Source organism: Leucoraja erinacea, chromosome 1 (genome assembly GCF_028641065.1).
Source record: "Leucoraja erinacea ecotype New England chromosome 1, Leri_hhj_1, whole genome shotgun sequence".
Classification (NCBI taxonomy): domain Eukaryota; kingdom Metazoa; phylum Chordata; class Chondrichthyes; order Rajiformes; family Rajidae; genus Leucoraja; species Leucoraja erinaceus.
Genome location: NC_073377.1, coordinates 96,329,965 through 96,347,697, shown reverse-complemented (window position 1 = coordinate 96,347,697; position 17,733 = coordinate 96,329,965). Strand labels below are relative to the sequence as shown.

At 43.2% G+C, this 17,733-nt stretch overlaps 1 protein-coding gene across 3 annotated transcripts in view; it reads left to right on the top strand.

Moving 5' to 3' along the window:
• LOC129699780 (serine/threonine-protein phosphatase with EF-hands 2-like) overlaps positions 1-16,854 on the top strand; it is a 55,283-nt gene extending 38,429 nt beyond the window's left edge. For all 3 annotated transcript variants that reach the window (XM_055639867.1, XM_055639857.1, XM_055639875.1), the window contains 7 exons: positions 118-468; positions 2,284-2,469; positions 3,778-3,920; positions 6,954-7,060; positions 8,441-8,604; positions 13,854-13,941; positions 14,794-16,854. In XM_055639867.1, coding sequence (XP_055495842.1) covers positions 118-468; positions 2,284-2,469; positions 3,778-3,920; positions 6,954-7,060; positions 8,441-8,604; positions 13,854-13,941; positions 14,794-14,981 — 1,227 coding nt within the window. In that variant the 3' untranslated portion in view covers positions 14,982-16,854. The remainder of the gene's footprint in view (positions 1-117; positions 469-2,283; positions 2,470-3,777; positions 3,921-6,953; positions 7,061-8,440; positions 8,605-13,853; positions 13,942-14,793) is intronic.
• The last annotated feature ends 879 nt before the right edge of the window (positions 16,855-17,733 follow it).

Below are 17,733 nucleotides of genomic sequence, written 5' to 3'. Positions count from 1 at the left end.
GTTACTATTCGGTGAGGCACATCAAATGCAGACTTCTAAAGAGGCAGAAAGAAGGTAAGATGCAGACACACTGGAAGAATGTTTTTTTCTAATTACAAACTCATCCACTTCTGACAGTACGTTTCAATCCTGAGGCCGCCTGGAAGAAGGAGAATTGAATGGCACAAGCATGCTTCAGGGCAGGAGCAGCTCTGTGGTGAGAGTAGTGAGCAGAACGTGAGGCTCAATCAAACACCAAAGAAGAATACAGACTCAGATGTCCTTCGACTTCATTCTCACACGAACAACACGAGCAAGAGTTCTAGCACGTTATCCGTAAAGAAAAAAGAAATCACGAAGCGAGTGCATCGCTCGGTCGATGAGGAATTAGAAAAATGCCGTAGACAAGTAGGCTTCAGCAACGTGTATGGAGATTCTAAGTCACTGACTGGGTCAGATTCAGACTCAGATGAGCATGAAAGGAGGCAGGTAAGTCCTATCACGTAAATGTTTGCAAATGCAAATTGGTCATAGATTAGCATCAGTGAATGATTGAACTATGTGACTAAAGTGAGAACCTATGAAGTGAAGAGATAATTGTTTCCATAAAAAGTACTTGACAGTAAATAAAAAGCAGCTTACTAGATCATTAAATCAGATGGTTTGAAAGGTCCCCTTCATCTGAACCAACTTTGCCATTTGTTTCGAGATGGGAACACTAACATTCATATGAACTAGGCCAGTCATTATGGCCACACAGGGCATGCATGGTGGACGGGATCTTCCACCATCAACGCGACAGTTCACTTGAAACTTGGCTAACCGTTCCTGACAGCGCCATCCAGCTAATCGGGCGTCATTTACTCCGAGCAGACAGGCCAACAGACTCCGATAAGACCAAAGGTGGGGGTCTGTGCATTTATGTAAATAAAGCATGGTGCACGGACTCCACCATCATCGAGAGTGACTGCAACCTTGAGTTCCTCTTGGTTAGATCCCCCGTTCTGATGCATTCTGATGTGAATGTTGGGGTGTGCCCACCTGCAATCTCTAGTGGCAATTTGATCAACCCATTTGGGCTTGAGAATGGATGTTGTCCCCATGCTCTCTCTCAGCTTCGTGCTAATTGCTGGGTTGGTGCAGGAACGGCTGAAAGAGGACATCGGCACTCAGTTCCGACCATCACCACGCCACCCAGGAAGAACATTGCCTCGATCATTCAGCTTACTTTGTAATACTTTGCCCCCAAAATGGACATTGGAAATCTTGATGGTAAGCTGAAATTTGATTTATCTCAATTTCAATAATATTCCAACTGGGCTAATGGTGGGAGCACATTAAACAGGGTCTGGTGCTTGTTGAAGTGCTTTGCTTTGCTGTCATGCTCACCATTCCAACATTAATCTGAGAAGTGTCTGTATTTTAATGATGCTCTCAAATGTTTTTTGCATTAACTTTAAAATTATCATTTTGTTCTGTTTGCAATAACAGATGTATTAGTAACTCCTAACATCTCAAAAGCAATACCTATTCATTGGGAGCTTTCAAAAACATAATTTGCCTTATTTATTTAGATGTATATATAGTTGTGGGGTGTAGACCTTGCTGGCAAAGCCAGCATTCACAGTCTATTCATATGAGAAGATGGTGGTGAGCCACTTTCTGGAACCACTGCAATTCTTTAAATGAAGATTCGCCCACAATAGTATCAGGCAAGGCACTTCAGGATTTAGATCTGTGACAAGTGAGGTCTACTTCCAGGACACAACATCAGAAAGGATTCCACAAGTGGTGGTGTACCTGTGTGCTTGTAGATTTAAATGCAGGCCAAGATGCTCTACAGTAATCAGCCAAGCAGTTATTGCATCAGCGTGGGACCGGAATGTGCAAACTGCCTGTGGATGTATGTGATGTATGAGATACATTTCACCAGACGAATCAATTGCTAATAAGTGGGATTGTGGAATTGGTCCTAGATTGTGAAATTGCAGGTGTTCCTGGATTGTGGAAGGCCAAATGGCTTCTCTGGCTTTGTAGTTACAGCTTAAAGACATTAATGTTTTTTTTTTTAAAAGCACAACACAAAGAACAATTTCCAATCATTGTTCATCCCCAGTTACCCCGTGAGAACCTTATTCTTGAACCACTGCAATCCCTGTGCTGTCAACACTCCTATAAAAGTGTTGGGGAGGCAATCCTGGGATTTGGGACAACACTGATGAAAGGACGTTAAAAGGGGTTGAGAATCATTTAACAGGTTTGACAGCTCATCTGGCGATTTAAAACATTATTTCTTCTCTCGAGATCGTGGACATTTTATGGAGTGACCCGATGCACCAGGAAGGCTGCATCACAAACTCAGTCAGAGGAGGTGGATGCTACTTTGGACCTGATGTAACAGAGAAGATTCTACGCAAACACAATCTGCAGCTCCTGATCAGGTCCCATGAGTGTAAACAAGAGGGCTACGAGTACTGTCACAACCAAAAGGTATGAACACACATCCATTAAGCCCAATGAAAAAGAAACATCACTGCCAGCCCATCTCAAAGTAAGATACAAAGTGCTTGGGTGACGAAGGTTCCCAACCCAAACAGTCGCTTATCCATGTCTTCCAGAGATGCCGCCTAACCTACTGAGTTACTCCAGCACTTTGTGTCTTATTCAGTCCATCACCTGCAGTTCCTTGCATCACTCTAAGTAATGCTGGTCATAATGCGTCACCACCACAGTCCTGTGTTTAAGAAGGAACTGCAGATGCTGGAAAATCGAAGGTACACAAAAATGCTGGAGAAACTCAGCGGGTGCAGCAGCATCTATGGAGCGAAGGAGATAGGCAACGTTTCGGGCAGCCCGAAACGTTGCCTATTTCCTTCGCTCCATAGATGCTGCTGCACCCCCTGAGTTTCTCCAGCATTTTTGTGTATTATCACAGTCCCGCCAGTTCATAACCAATGGGTTCTGATCTTGACCACTTACAATACCGTCAGGATCAAAATGATCAAGGAACAACATGTCACGCTGGGACACTGCACAAAATAAACTGGAACAAGCATATAAATGAAAAATGAACGAGGGAGGTTTTAGGTACGGTTTCATAAAATTAATCAATGGTATCCAACATGTTCTCTCAAAGGCCAGGAGGGCAGTGACAGAGTAAGTGCTGCTGTGTTCCAGTGACCCAGGCACAACTATGACCGCTGCACATTCTCCCCGAGACCACGTGGCTTCCGTCCCACATCTCAAACACCGGCAGGATAATGGGTAAATTGGATTATGTAAAGTACCTCGAGCAAGGTTCAGCAGTTGGAGAACTCGGTGACAGGGAACTACGGTGGAGGTGAGAATGGGATGGATGGTATAGATGGAGTTGCTGCTAGAGCCAGCACATTATGCTGTGAGAAGTTGTCAATCCCTCATTTCATGGTATATTATGGCAGTGAGTGACTACTGCCCACACAAATGAACTTCCCGAATGCCACAGGGACCAGTTGGATGAGAAATTGCTTGGCCAAGTTACTCCATTGATGATAGCCACAAAATACTGGAGTAACTCAGCGGGACACGCAACGTCTCGGGATAGAAGGAATGGGTGATGGGTCTCAACCGTAAACGTCACCCATTCCTTCTACCCAGAGATGCTGTCTGTCCCGCTGAGGTACTCCAGTATTTTGTTTCTATATTCGATGTAAAGCAGCATCTACAGTTCCTTCTTGTGCATTACTCCATTGATGAATGTGCTTTGTTTGTAAGCCAGTAATTTATTTCATTACATTGTTCTTTTTGTTATTAATGCAGGTCCTGACTATATTTTCTGCTTCAAATTATTACGAAATTGGCAGCAACAGAGGAGCTTATGTGAAGCTCGGGCCTGATCTCATTCCTCACTTCGTGCAGTATCAGGTCAATCAAAGTACACGCAAGCTAACCCTGAGGCAAAGGTGCGTCAAATAAGCCCAACTATAACCTCCTCACAATGGTAGCCAGACAGGAAATAACCGGCATACAATGCAAACAGACTTGTAGCTCTAACTCTCTCAAGGCCGTCCACCATTATGACAAGAACTTTCAAAAATAATCTAAGAATAGAGTTTGGACTGAAAGTGAATCTTCATCATGTGGGATATAGCGGCAGGAAGAGGTGAACAGCAAATGGTTGAAACAGAATTACGTGCCCTTCTCTCTTATATTCCACTTCAGGTGGACGATGCCACAGTAAGGCAGCCACTACCAGGTTTTTGTTGCAGTGTGGTGCCCTACAGAATGGTCACTTCCCTGTTATCTCCCACCATTCATTAAAGAAAATCAAAGGCCAATGAAGGCACCAGCTGTGTTTTGTCTCCTTCCTCACCATTTGATTTTGGTGCTCCATCTCACAGCTGTAAACAAATGGGAATCAGCCTTTTAAAACGATCAGTATTGGCTGCTCAACGCTTTGTGCAAATGGTTAGATAATGAATGGCTGGTGTTTTGCCAGTTGTACCTGAAAGTTGCACATCACGAGCCTCCACTGCAGGATCAAACCTGTATATTCAGCAGCCTCCAGTGTTTCTGGCTACCAGGTGACTCCCTGTACTAAAGGGCTTATCGTAAAGATGGGGTGGGCCCAACATGCTTGCCCCAACACCTTCCCTCACCTCCAACTCCCGCTCACCACCACCAAAGTCAACAGACTTTGGGGCATTCAAGAAAAAAAGCTATATGGGATCAGGAGGGAAACTGGATTTGGAGACAATGACAGTCATGAACATAGTAAATGGTGGAGAAGGTGTACATTTACTCATTTGTTTCTGTTATTTAATATTCCCAAGGTACAGCTTCCTATCTGATTCCATACCCCCCTTTTCCTCAGTGCTCTGCCTTGAATCTCAGCCTTGAATATAACAAACCATTCAGTTATTTGAGGAAAGGAATTCCAAAAATGTAGACATCACTGGTTGAGGAAATGTTATCTCCTCTCAAATCTAAGTACCAAACACATATCTCGAGACTATGCCCTCTAGTGCCAGGTTCTTCAGAAATAAGCCTTAAACTCCCAGCACCTAAGCTGTTATTCTCTTTCAGAAATAGACTCACTGAAATTGTCTCTCCAACTGTACATAGGCCAATCGTGTACAACTCCTAATCATTATGAAATTGGCAGCATATCACTCCAGTAAACATAGGTATCAAATCCACCAAGTCCTCGCCACTCTCAAAGATATGTGACTTATTTTAGGTCCAGGGACCAAAGCTACACAGCGTACTCTAGGTCCTATAGAATTACAGCAAGGCCCTATAGAATTACAGCAAGACTTCCTTACTCCCATATTCTTTTTCTCCTTGCAAAAAGATCCCACATACCTTTTGCCTTTATGAGCAGTGGTTAAATATTCAGTTAACAATTAAAGAAGCCAAAGTCAGCATGGCTTTGTGAAGGAGAGGTCTTGCATGACAATTTGGTGGAATTCTTTGAAGGACAAAGGAGAGGCAGTAATGTTATTTACCTAGATTTTCAGAAAGCCTTTAATGAGGTGCCACACGGGAGGCTGCTAAGGCAGATGAGATCCCATCGTATCAAAGGGCATATACTAGCATGGATATCAGGTTGGCTGGATGGCAGAAGGCAAAGAGTGGCAATAAAGGAGGCTTTTTCTGGTTGGCTGCCAGTGACTTGCAGAGTTCCGCAGGGCTCGGTACTGGGGCCGCTGTTCTTCACTTTGTGTATATTAATGATTTGGATGAGGGGATTGAAGGCTTTGTGGCCAAGTTTGCGGATGTTACGAAAATAGATGGAGGGGCAGGTAGTGTAGAGAAAGCAGGAACTCTGCAGAGGATTTGGATAGATTGGGAGAGTGGGCAGCGAAGTGGCAGATGGAATATAATGCAGCAAAGTGTGGAGTCATAGATTTTGATAGTAGGAATAAAGACATAGACTATTTTCTAAATGGGGAGAGAATCCAAAAACTGGAGGTGCAAAGGGACTTGGGAATGCTGGTGCACGATTCCCAAAAAGTTAATCTGCAAGTCAAATTGGTAGTAAAGAAAGGAAACGCAATGCTAGTATTTATTTCAAGAGGGCTTGTATACAAAAACAGGGATGTAATGCTGAGGCTCTATAAGATGCTGGTCAGGCAACATTTGGAATATTGTGAGCAATTTTGGGCATCGTATCTGAAGAAGGACGTCCTGGCTCTGGAGAGGGTCCAGAGGAGATTTACACGAATGATCCCAGGAATTAGTAGATTAACATATGCTGAGCGTTTGTCGGCACTGGGCCTGTACTCGCTGGTTTAGAAGAATGAGGGGGGACCTCATTGAAACATACAGCATAGTGAAAGGCTTGGATAGAGTGGGTGTGGAGAGGATGTTTCCACTTTGGGAGAGTCTAGGACTGGAGGTCCTAGCCTCAGAATTGAAGGACGTTCTTTTGGGAAGGAGATGAGGAGGAATTTATTTAGTCAGAGGGTGGTGAATCTGGAATTCTTTGCCATAGAAGGCTGTGGAGGCCAAGTCAGTGGATATACAGTATTTAAGGCAGTGATAGATAAATTCTTGATTAATGTGGGTGTCAGAGGCTATGCAGAGAAGGCAGGAGAATGGGTTTAATAGGGAGATATAGATCAGCCATGATTGAATGGCGGAGTAGACTTGATGGGCCCAATTGGCCTAATTCTGCTCCAATCACTTAAGTTCTTATGATTAACTGCCTGCATTTCAAGTAGAAGTATTACAAATGTGCACATTGTATTTGTCTTTTAATTAATTTGAATTTGTTTAATTCTTATCTCAGACTCCTAACGACACTTTACCTCCAAATTTCTGTGTGCTCATAGATTGTTGACCTGGACTGTTAAGTTTCTCACTGAGTTGCCTGACCTGTTTTCCAGGATTTTCTGCTTTTAAGATTTCCAGTGTACACTGTGTTTTTGATTCTCTGCATAATTTGACACATTTGGACCAATGATTTGCTAAGGCTTTTGTTTTAAATGTAGGGTGAGCAGAGTTGAGAGGTCAGCACTGGGAGCTTTACGGGAGAAAATATTTGCCCACAAATCGGACCTCATTAGTGTTTTTGAGCATTATGACAAGAATAAAACAGGTAAGGTCCACTTGTAGATGAAGGGCAACTTTAATTTTTAGTCCAGAGATACAGCATGGAAATAGGCCCTTTGGCTCATGAGTCCATGCTGACTATCAATCACCCATTCATACACTAGCTCTATGTTATCCCACTTTATCGTACACTCCCAACACACTAGCGACCCTACAAATCTGCACATTTATTTAGGATGTAGGAAGCAAACCAGAGAACCGGGAGGAAACCCATGCGGTCACAGGGCGAACATACAAACTCCACACAGACAGCACCTGAGACCAGGATTGAACCCAGGTCTCTGGCTTTGTGAGACTGCAGCTCTACTAATGCCACCCTAAAGTGAAATCCCCTATTCCAGATAAACTGAAATCCCCGAAGATTGAAGCCCCAAATAATTAATAATTATTGTAAAGGATGGCAGTCAATCACCCATTTTGAGACTGCAAACCACTAGAACTTGTCAGTTTCATGGTGGTTATTAGAGCCAACTTTTCAGAAATCCGCATGGGGGGCTGTGTTGTAGTGGTGTGTCAACACACTAGGTGGCACTCTTAAGACTGGGCACTACTTGGCTTAGATGTTGGAAAAATGTCAGTAATTGACACATCTTATTTACATGACAACGAACAATTAGCTGACCCTCAAGAAATTAATATTTGGTGTAGCATTTTAAGTGCTGCCAACAGCCATTTGATAGACACAAAATGCTGGAGTAACTCAGTGGGACTGGCAGCATCTCTGAATGGAAGGAATGGGTGACGTTTCGGAGGGTCTCGACCCAAAACATCACCCATTCCTTTCATGTAGAGATGCTGCCTGTCCCGCTGAGTTACTCTAACATTTTGTGTCTATCTTCGGTGTAAACCAGCATCTGCAGTTCCTTCCTACATACAACAGCCATTCGATGTAGGTTTTACAGCATTATTGCTAACTGGATCATTAAACAATGCATTGAATTAAACTTAGTTTTCACAAAATAAGGTTTTAATAGTGAATTTCCAGGCTTTGTAGTCGTCTGAAAGCACATTCCAGCACCTTTTTCCATGATTAATGCAATGTTTTCCATTTTATTTTTACGATGTATTTTGAAGTGATGAAAAATAATCGCCTAACTCAAAACCTTCAAGGATAGTTGCTGTAAGTGTATCTGAAGGATGCATATTGCTCCAAGAATGAAAAGACAGTGCAGCAGGTGATCCACTGACTTTTGTGCTCCATCCTCCAAAGATTACAGACATAAACCAAATGAGTACAGATAAACAGCGAGAGTTCCCCTACCACATTCATGTCAGTTATTGCACCCTTTGCCTGAACTTAGAGGATAACATCTGATGGAGTTGGTACAAAACTGATTCCGAATAAGTATTGTCTTCTAATATCTAGGTAACATTTCCTTGAATGACTGGGCAAATGCTCTGGAATCCGTCTTGGCTCTGGGTCTGCCTTGGCGCGTTTTACGATCCCAACTTGTGCCCAGTGCTCCTAATGGGCTTCTGAATTTTCACCTATGGTTCGATGACCTTGCGATAGAGAGACCCAATGCACAGGTAAGGGAAATAAATGTCACAATGTGTTTTTACCATGCATAAATGCATCTGCAGCAACAATGCAATGAACATGCAATGGTTTATTATGTCTATCAATACATGATCCTGACATAATGTATTAGGCCAGAGAACAGGAACTTTTTTTTTAGTTTGGTTTAGAGATACAGTGCGGAAACAGGCCCTTCGACCCACCGAGTCCGCACCGAACACATTAACACTATCCTACACACACTACAGATAATTTACATTACATCAGGGAGCAGAGCTGAACTGCTATCTACCTCTTTGATGACCCTCGGATTTCCCGCTGATGGCTGCCACGGTGTACTGCTCCTTGCTGTTTTGTATGAGTTTGTTCGTTTGTGTCGTCTGTGAAAACCCTACAAAGATTACTTTCACGAGAGAGGTATTCATTAACATCGGCCACACAGTGCCTCCAAACATCGTTCCAGATTTCTCTCACTCGCTGGATTATTTGGACATACTCGTCGGTGGGGCTGTGGCTGCGTTCAGGGTCTTGAGACGGAGGAGGACCCGTGGGAAGCGTTCTGGAGCACTCACCCAACTACGGCGACAAGGATCACACACACCACTCCCGAGCATATTCCTGGCAAACGTACGTTCTCTCAAGAACAAAGTGGACGAACTGCAACTCCTGCGTTGGACAAACAAGGACTTCCCTCGAGCGGCTGCCCTGTGCTTCACCGAGACCTGGTTGTGTGAGTCGACCCTGGACAGCGCGATGCAACTGGCTGGCTTCCAACTTCACAAGTGGACAGTGAAGTGGAGGCAGCGGGGAAATCAAGAGGACGTGGAATTTGCTTCTATACCAACCAGGATTGGTGCAGTGACATCACTGTACTGTCAAATTTCTGCTATCCCAACCAAGAATCCTTCTTTATAAACGGCAAACCCTTCTACTCTCCGATGGAATTTAACTCCTTTATTCTCGCTGGAGTTTACATTCCCCCCCCCCATGCCAGCGTACGTGAGGCGCAAACGCAACTTGCTGACCAGGTAATGAGGGTAGAGAGTGACTTCCCAGACTCCATGGTCATTGTTTTGGGGGACTTTAACAAAGCTAACCTCACCCCAACCAACACTTCACACCCACTCACAGCCTGACCTCAGTCTGCAAAGATTGGGCCCTTCTACACCCACTCCTCCCCATTCACCACTTCACATATAGTTAAAGCAAGACTCCAGTCTGAAAAGACTGGACCCTTTCCCACCCATCCCTCTCCAATCACCATTTCACACCCAATTACCCACACCCTCCATGCTGCACAACATCACTTCTCCATCATCAACAATAAAAATAGAGGAGGTGGAGAGGGTTTCCAAAAGACAGAAAAGCCGGAAATCTCCTCTCAAGCTCTGTGGTGAACAACTGGCACCAGTCTACACAGACATTTTCAACCAGTCCCTGCAAACCTGTACTGTCCCTGCCTGCTTCAAAGTCTCCACTATTGTCCCTGTACCCAAAAAGGCAAGGATTACTGGTCTTAATGACTACAGGCCTGTCGCACTGACCTCTGTAGTCATGAAGACCCTTGAAAGGCTTGTGCTGGCCAAGCTGAAAAATATCACAAACACAGCTGGACCCTCTGCAGTTTGCTTATAGAAACATAGAAATTAGGTGCAGGAGTAGGCCATTCGGCCCTTCGAGCCTGCACCACCATTCAATATGATCATGGCTGATCATCCAACTCAGTATCCCGTACCTGCCTTCTCTCCATACCCCCTGATCCCCTTAGCCACAAGGGCCACATCTAACTCCCTCTTAAATATAGCCAATGAACTGGCCTTGACTACCCTCTGTGGCAGAGAGTTCCAGAGATTCACCACTCTCTTTGTGAAAAAAGTTCTTCTCATCTCGGTTTTAAAGGATTTCCCCCTTATCCTTAAGCTGTGACCCCTTGTCCTGGACTTCCCTAACATCGGGAACAATCTTCCTGCATCTAGCCTGTCCAACCCCTTAAGAATTTTGTAAGTTTCTATAAGATCCCCTCTCAATCTCCTAAATTCTAGAGAGTATAAAACAAGTCTATCCAGTCTTTCTTCATAAGACAGTCCTGACATCCCAGGAATCAGTCTGGTGAACCATCTCTGCACTCCCTCTATGGCAATAATGTCCTTCCTCAGATTTGGAGTCCAAAACTGTACGCAATACTCCAGGTGTGGTCTCACCAAGACCCTGTACAACTGCAGTAGAACCTCCCTGCTCCTATACTCAAATCCTTTTGCAATGAAAGCTAACATACCATTCGCTTTCTTTACTGCCTGCTGCACCTGCATGCCTACCTTCAATGACTGGTGTACCATGACACCCAGGTCTCGCTGCATCTCCCCCTTTCCCAATCGGCCACCATTTAGATAATAGTTTGCTTTCCCGTTTTTGCCACCAAAATGGATAACCTCACATTTATCCACATTATACTGCATCTGCCAAACATTTGCCCACTCACCCAGCCTATCCAAGTCACCTTGCAGTCTCCTCACACCTCCTTATCGGGCCAATAGATCTGTGACGCAGTCAACCTGGCCCTGCACTTCATCCTCCAGCACCTAGACCGGCAGGGGACCTATGCAACAATTTTGTTTAGCTCAGCATTTTAGCTCTGCATTCAACACCATTGTGCCAGAGCTACTACACTCCAAACTTTCTGAGTTGACTGTGCCTCAACCCTTCTGTCGGTGGATCACCAGCTTCCTGACAGACAGGACGCAGCATGTGAGTCTGGGAAAGCACATCTTGGACCCGCAAACCCTCAGCATAGGAGCACTGCAACGCTGCGTACTCACTCCTCTCCTCTACTCTCTCTACACCAATGATTGCACCGCCACTGACTCCTCAGTCAAGCTTCTCAAATTTGCAGACGACACAACCCTGATTGGACTGATCCAGGATGGGGAGGAATCTGCCTACAGACAGGAAGTGTCACAGCTGGCATCCTGGTGCCATCGCAGGAACATAGAGCTCAATGCTCTTAACACGGTGGAATTGATTGTAGACTTTAGGAGAGCTCCCCCTCCCCTCACCCCACTCACCATCAACAACACCACAGACACATATGTAGTGTTTTAAGTTCCTGGGAACCATCATCTCCAAGGACCTTAAGTGGGGGGCTACCATTGACTCCACAGTCAAAAAGGCACAACAGAGGATGTACTTCCTATGGCAGCTGAGGAAGCACAATCTGCCACAGGCAATGATATACGGCCATCATAGAGTCTGTCCTCGCCTTCTCCATCATGGTTTGGCTCAGCCACCAAGCGCGACACCTGGAGGCTGCAGCAAATCGTCCGATCAGCAGAGAAGATTATTGGCTGCAACCTTCCCTCATCAACGAACTGTACACTGCAAGGGTCAGGAAGCGAGCGGGTAAGATCATCTCTGACCCCTCTCACCCTGGCCACAAACTCTTTAAATCACTTCCCTCTGGAAGGCGACTCCGGACTGTCAAAGCTGCCACAGCCAGACATAAAAATAGTCTTTTTTTTTCCACGAGAGGTAGCTCTACTCAATAACCAGAAATCTATAGCCTCCTTTTTCTCTGGTATTTTGTTTAGTTCACATGTTTAATCAATAATGTTTTATTATTAATGTTTAATGTTTTATGTATCATTCTTAACTGTCACTGCATGTCAAGTTGTCACTTGTGGGCGGAGCACCAAGACAAATTCCTTGTATGTGAATACTTGGCCAATAAACTTATCCATTCAAATGAAATGAGCGATCAGGTAATTTGCTTTTGCAGGAAAAGGCTAGAGATATTGCCAAATATAAAAAATATTGCTTTCAAATTATTATTGTCTGGGCTGTACTAAGAGCAGTTCTGCAACATCAGCAACTATGTCATAGGGATGGATGAGCTCAGGAGATATTCTGAAGGGTAACTAAAACTTGCTTCAGATTTTGAGGGAACAAGAACAAAGCAGTAAAGGGAATCGCAAATCCAGAGCTTAGGCGTGGATGACCACATTAAATGTCAGGGCCCTGAGGAGTGCTGCAGAACAGAGGGATCCAGCAATGTAGCTACATAGTTCCTTGAAAGTGGCGTCACAGGTAGATAGGGTTGTCAAGAAGACTTTAGGTACTTAGCCTTCATCAGTCAGGGTATTGGGTACAGAAGTTGGGATGTTATGTTACAGATGTGCAAAATTCTGGTGAAGTCGCATTTGAAATATTGGGTTCAGTGTTGTTCACCCTGCTGTGGGGGAAAGATGTTGTCCAGCTGGAAAGAGTGCAAAGGAGATTTATCAGGATATTCCCAGGACTTCAAGGCCTGAGCGGCTGGGCAGGCTAAGACTTTATCCCTGGAGTGCAGGAGGCTGAGTGGCAATCTTATGGAGTTGTACAAAATCTTCAGGAGAATAGGTAGGGTTTAGTTGGACAAAAGGGGTAGGAACAGAATTAGGCCATTCGGCCCATCACGTCTACTCTGCCATTCAATCATGGCTGGTCTATCTCTCCTTCCTAGCTGCATTCTCCTGCCTTCTCCCCAGAACCTCTGACACCCATACTAATCAAGAATCTATCTCTGCCTTAAAAATATATTTTGACTTGGCCTCCACAGTTATGGAAATCGTCAAGCAAGAGTCCACAAAACATGAAATTGTAAATGGGAGATCTTGTAAAGCAGTGTGGCTCTGCCAGATCATAGGTTGAGTGTGAACAGGCCATTGTCTCTTTGTGATATGGGCTGCAGCAAAAACTGAAATGTATAGGTGGTGATATACAAATCATAGTAGGCTCCGGAGGTGATAATGACATGGATGAAGTTTTCACAGCAAACGGGTTGTTAGATGAGAAGGCAAATGGTCTTAGCAGGAATTATCATGGTCAAACAATACACCGATCGGGCTTACACAGAATTGGTCTCAAACCCAAGGCAGTTACCAGGAAGGGGAAGGGAGAATGGAATCAGTCATATATGGAATTTTTGGCAGAGGCAGAAAAATGATTTCAGTATTCAGGGTTTCACCAAAGAACATAACACCTCATCTAGGAATAAACCTAGAAATAAAAGCAAGTAGAAGGAATTGAGAGGCTTAGTGTGTTTACAGTACTTTTGAAAATGAATGCATGCTTATACCATTCGGAGTTTACCAAGAAAGCTATTAACATGGTTAACAGGGAAGTTTGCAGCTGAGTCAGTAGCTCATCTTCCAGACAATTTCACTTGTAATAACTGATCACCAGGCTGAAGCTTTTCCAAAACAAAACTACCCTTGTTTTCTTGCAGTACATACAACCCAGCTTACTAGAAACGCTTTACAAAAGCAGGTCTGAGCTGGAGACTATTTTTGGAATTATCGACAGCGACAACTCTGGTAAGTACCAATTTTAGAAAAAGGATTATCTTCCCCCAACTCTGTAGTGTTTGCAAGAAATTTTGCCTCCCACTAGCATGGCCCGCAATAACTCTGGAATTATTACTGTATTAAGTAACTGTTACTTATCAGACTATACAATTCCATAGGACACAAGGAAACTATTTACCTGCAAATTTATAAAATTACCTGCTATTCTATTGCTAGCCAAATTCTCAATTTATGAAATTGAATTTCATTTTCCTAACAAATAAGTAAATTTGTTGTTTTATTCTTTTAATTTCAGGCAAAAAAAATCCCAGCTGATGTTGTAGCAATAGCTGCGATTGTTGGCTAGATAGGGTGTGAGCCCAATACGTTGCAAACTGGTTAATGGGCTTTTAGTGCAGGAAGAGGGGGCTGGGGGTGACTTCTACAAACACCTTCCTCCCATTCGGCCTATCAGGGGACCTCCTGGCTTAAGATCATCTGTTGCCAGCCCTGCTTCCGGCCCTCCACCCCCCTCCTCTACAATCAGTCTGAAGAAGGGCCCCAACCTGAAATGTCACCTATCTATTTTCAACAGAAATGCTGCCATACCCGCTGAGCATTTTGCGTCTATTTTTAATAAAGCCTCATGTTCAGCATGGACATTGTGGCCAAAGGGTTTATTCCTGAGCTACACTGTTTGATTTTCTTTATAGATCAAAAGGTGGAACCGCACACCTTTGTGTGAGTGTGTGTGTGTGTGTGTGTGTGTGCATGTCTAACAAGGTGGGGAATGATGATAGAATTAGCATTAAAATAGTAAAACTTGTGTAATTCGTGAATTAGATTCGAAGCATAATCTGCCCTTTCTCATGTCTGTGACAGGCCAGATATCATTTGAGGAATTTCAAAAAACTTGGCAACTCCTGAGTTCTCACCTGAAGATCGAGATAAGTGATGAGGCGATCAGCGACCTGGCTCGCAGCATGGACTTCAACAAGGACGGAAGCATTGACATCAACGAGTTCCTTGAAGCTTTCCGTCTGGTCGATAAATCCAATTACAAGGACTGAATTAAGAACAGAACTGCTGGAAATACATGTCATGGCACATTGATTATTAACTTCCACATCTACATTTACTTTGTGTCCATCACACCTTTTCTAATGTCACGTTCCATACAATTTCTTTATCATCAGCCAAGTGTTCCTCTTTAATGCCCACACCCCAGTCCATTCAATTTCCTGCATTTATCATTGCACCCATTTCCTCATTATTGGAGAAATGGAATAGGTGACGTTTCGGGTCGAGACCCATTCATCAGACTGAAGGGTGTTGACCCAAAACGTCACCTATTTCTTTTCTCTAGAGACGCTGAGTTACTCCAGCATTTTGTGTCTATCTTTGGTGTAAACCAGCACCTGTAGTCCCTTCTTACAAGTTATTCTTTATTGCATGGCCTGCCTCACCCTAATATTATCCATTTTCTGCAATTATCATTGTACCCATTTCTTCCCCCCCCCCTCCACCTTTAAAGGGTTTTCTTGAACTTCAATCGAGACTATCATCAATTTATCCTTGAACATTTATTGAATCCCAGTTATGAAGTACATCTCACCTTGTCCTTTGGGTAGGAAGGAATGCAGATGCTGGTTTAAACCAAAGATAGATACAAAAAGCTGGAGTAACTCAGCGGGACAGGCAGCATCTTTGGAGAGAAGGAAAGGTGACATTTCGGGTCGAGATCCTTCTTCAGGCTTCAGACTGACAGACGCTACCCGACTCGCTGAGTATTTCCAGTGTTTTCTATTTTTATTTAAGATTGCTAGAATCTACAGTATTTTGCTTTTGTATAATTAATTTCACAATGGACGGACAACTGAACCAAATTGATTAAGTAAACTACATTGTCATATTGACATACAGATACATTTAGATGCGCCTTAAACAAAAGTAAACAAGCACATTGAATCCCAAAAGAGAATTATCAGCCTTGATCCAACAGCATAGGCCTTTTTTTCTAATTTAACATCAAGTTTAGTTCTACATTTATCTTGCTATGTTTATAAAAACATAAAGCAAACACTAATCATTATCTGTGCCTGAAAGGTTTTACTCAAATGTGCCAGTGATTAATTTCTGTATTATTGAGAAAATTCTTTGATTAAAATGAGGTCATTGCAAAGACTTTGTGTGATGTGTGAAACTTGCTTGAATGAGTGGAAACCCAAGTTAAAGCGGGATTCCCAAAACCCTCCATCGTGTTTCATTAATGTGACAAAAAAAGAGATCCAACAGTACTTCAATAGCCACACTGATATATGGACCAGGATCCTTGCAGAGGGTAATATATATCACATCATTCATTTAGTGGATTTTTCCAGATATTCAATGAAAACATTTGATCTGGTGTGAAAAGTGATATTTATCCATTTAACTTCGCAGACCACCCATTTCAAGCCTCAATGAGACAAGAAGTCACCCCAAAACCACATATGGTTATGTCACTTTTCATACATTGTGGTGCTTGGAAAATTGCAATTTCCAATGTTCTCCTACATTGAGAAAGGGCAATGAAACGTGACCACCAGCACGAGATTTAAGTTGGACTCGACCAAAAGCACCGTGATATTATTTAAAAAATGCCTTAGTGAGAACTGCGAGAGGGAATGCAATATTATAGTTTTCAGTATTGGGACACATGTACATATATTAAAAGTTTTGCCTTTGCAATCCTCATGGTCCTCAAAGCAAGAATCAAACAATTGCAACCAGTTGGATAATAACAAAAATAAGCACATTTTATTAGTAGAAAGCTAATGGCAGCCTCACCAACAACCTGTCTCGTCTTTCTTCTTTTGGTGTTTTGGTCTGTGTTTACTTGTACGTCTTCAGTGTACTTTTAGTTTTTATATTATGTGGGGGGGGGGGGGGGGGAGAACCTTTTTTATCTCTTTCCTCGACGGAGATGCAACTTTTTCATCATATCTCCATCTGCACTGCGGAGTTGTCCACATGGCTCCATGAGGACATGTCCACATAGAAAGCACCCAAGATCAGTTTAGAACACAGGTCTAGTGCGAGTGTGGACAGCTTTCTGACTGTTCAGGCGGACAGGGAATGCAGAGAGAATGACAGCGGTCGGTACAACTCTGGTCACATCATGGTGAAGGAGCGTGTGTGTGGCCCGGACATTGAACTGATGGCTGTGGGTCTCCGATTATGCCGTCTGCCCCGGGGATTCTCACACGCCTTTGTTGTTGCTGTTTAAATTTATGTTTAATTTTTATGTGGTTATGTATCTTGTTTTTTTGTATGACTGTTGGCAAATCAAATTCCTTGTATGTTTACATACTTGGCTAGTAAATTAATTACAAATTAATTGTAAAAATTGCAAAGTAGAACGAAAATGGGAAGTGTATTCTGCTCACTAGGCCCATTCATTATACATTGTCACTTTCTATTAAGTTCATTTTGGAATCAGTCCTCCTTACCAAATTAAATGTGTTCTGCATTGTTTTTACATCATTCTCACAGTCCAGTGTGATGCATCATTTGAAATTCATTAGCTGTTCTGATAAATGCCTGTTTCAGGAAAGGGTTACATCTTGCTGTGCCCTAAAGAGTGTGGACAATAAAATGCAATCCCATCCAACCATAAAGATATGGTTAATTAGATCAATTGAAACAAATCACCTAACAAGTGTCGATGATCAATGTTAACCTGGTCTAACTTGCACAGAACAGAGAACCGTAGAAGATTAATACCAGGGAAAATTCAAATTTAAATTAAAAAGCAAAAAAAATCAGAATCAGAAACAGATA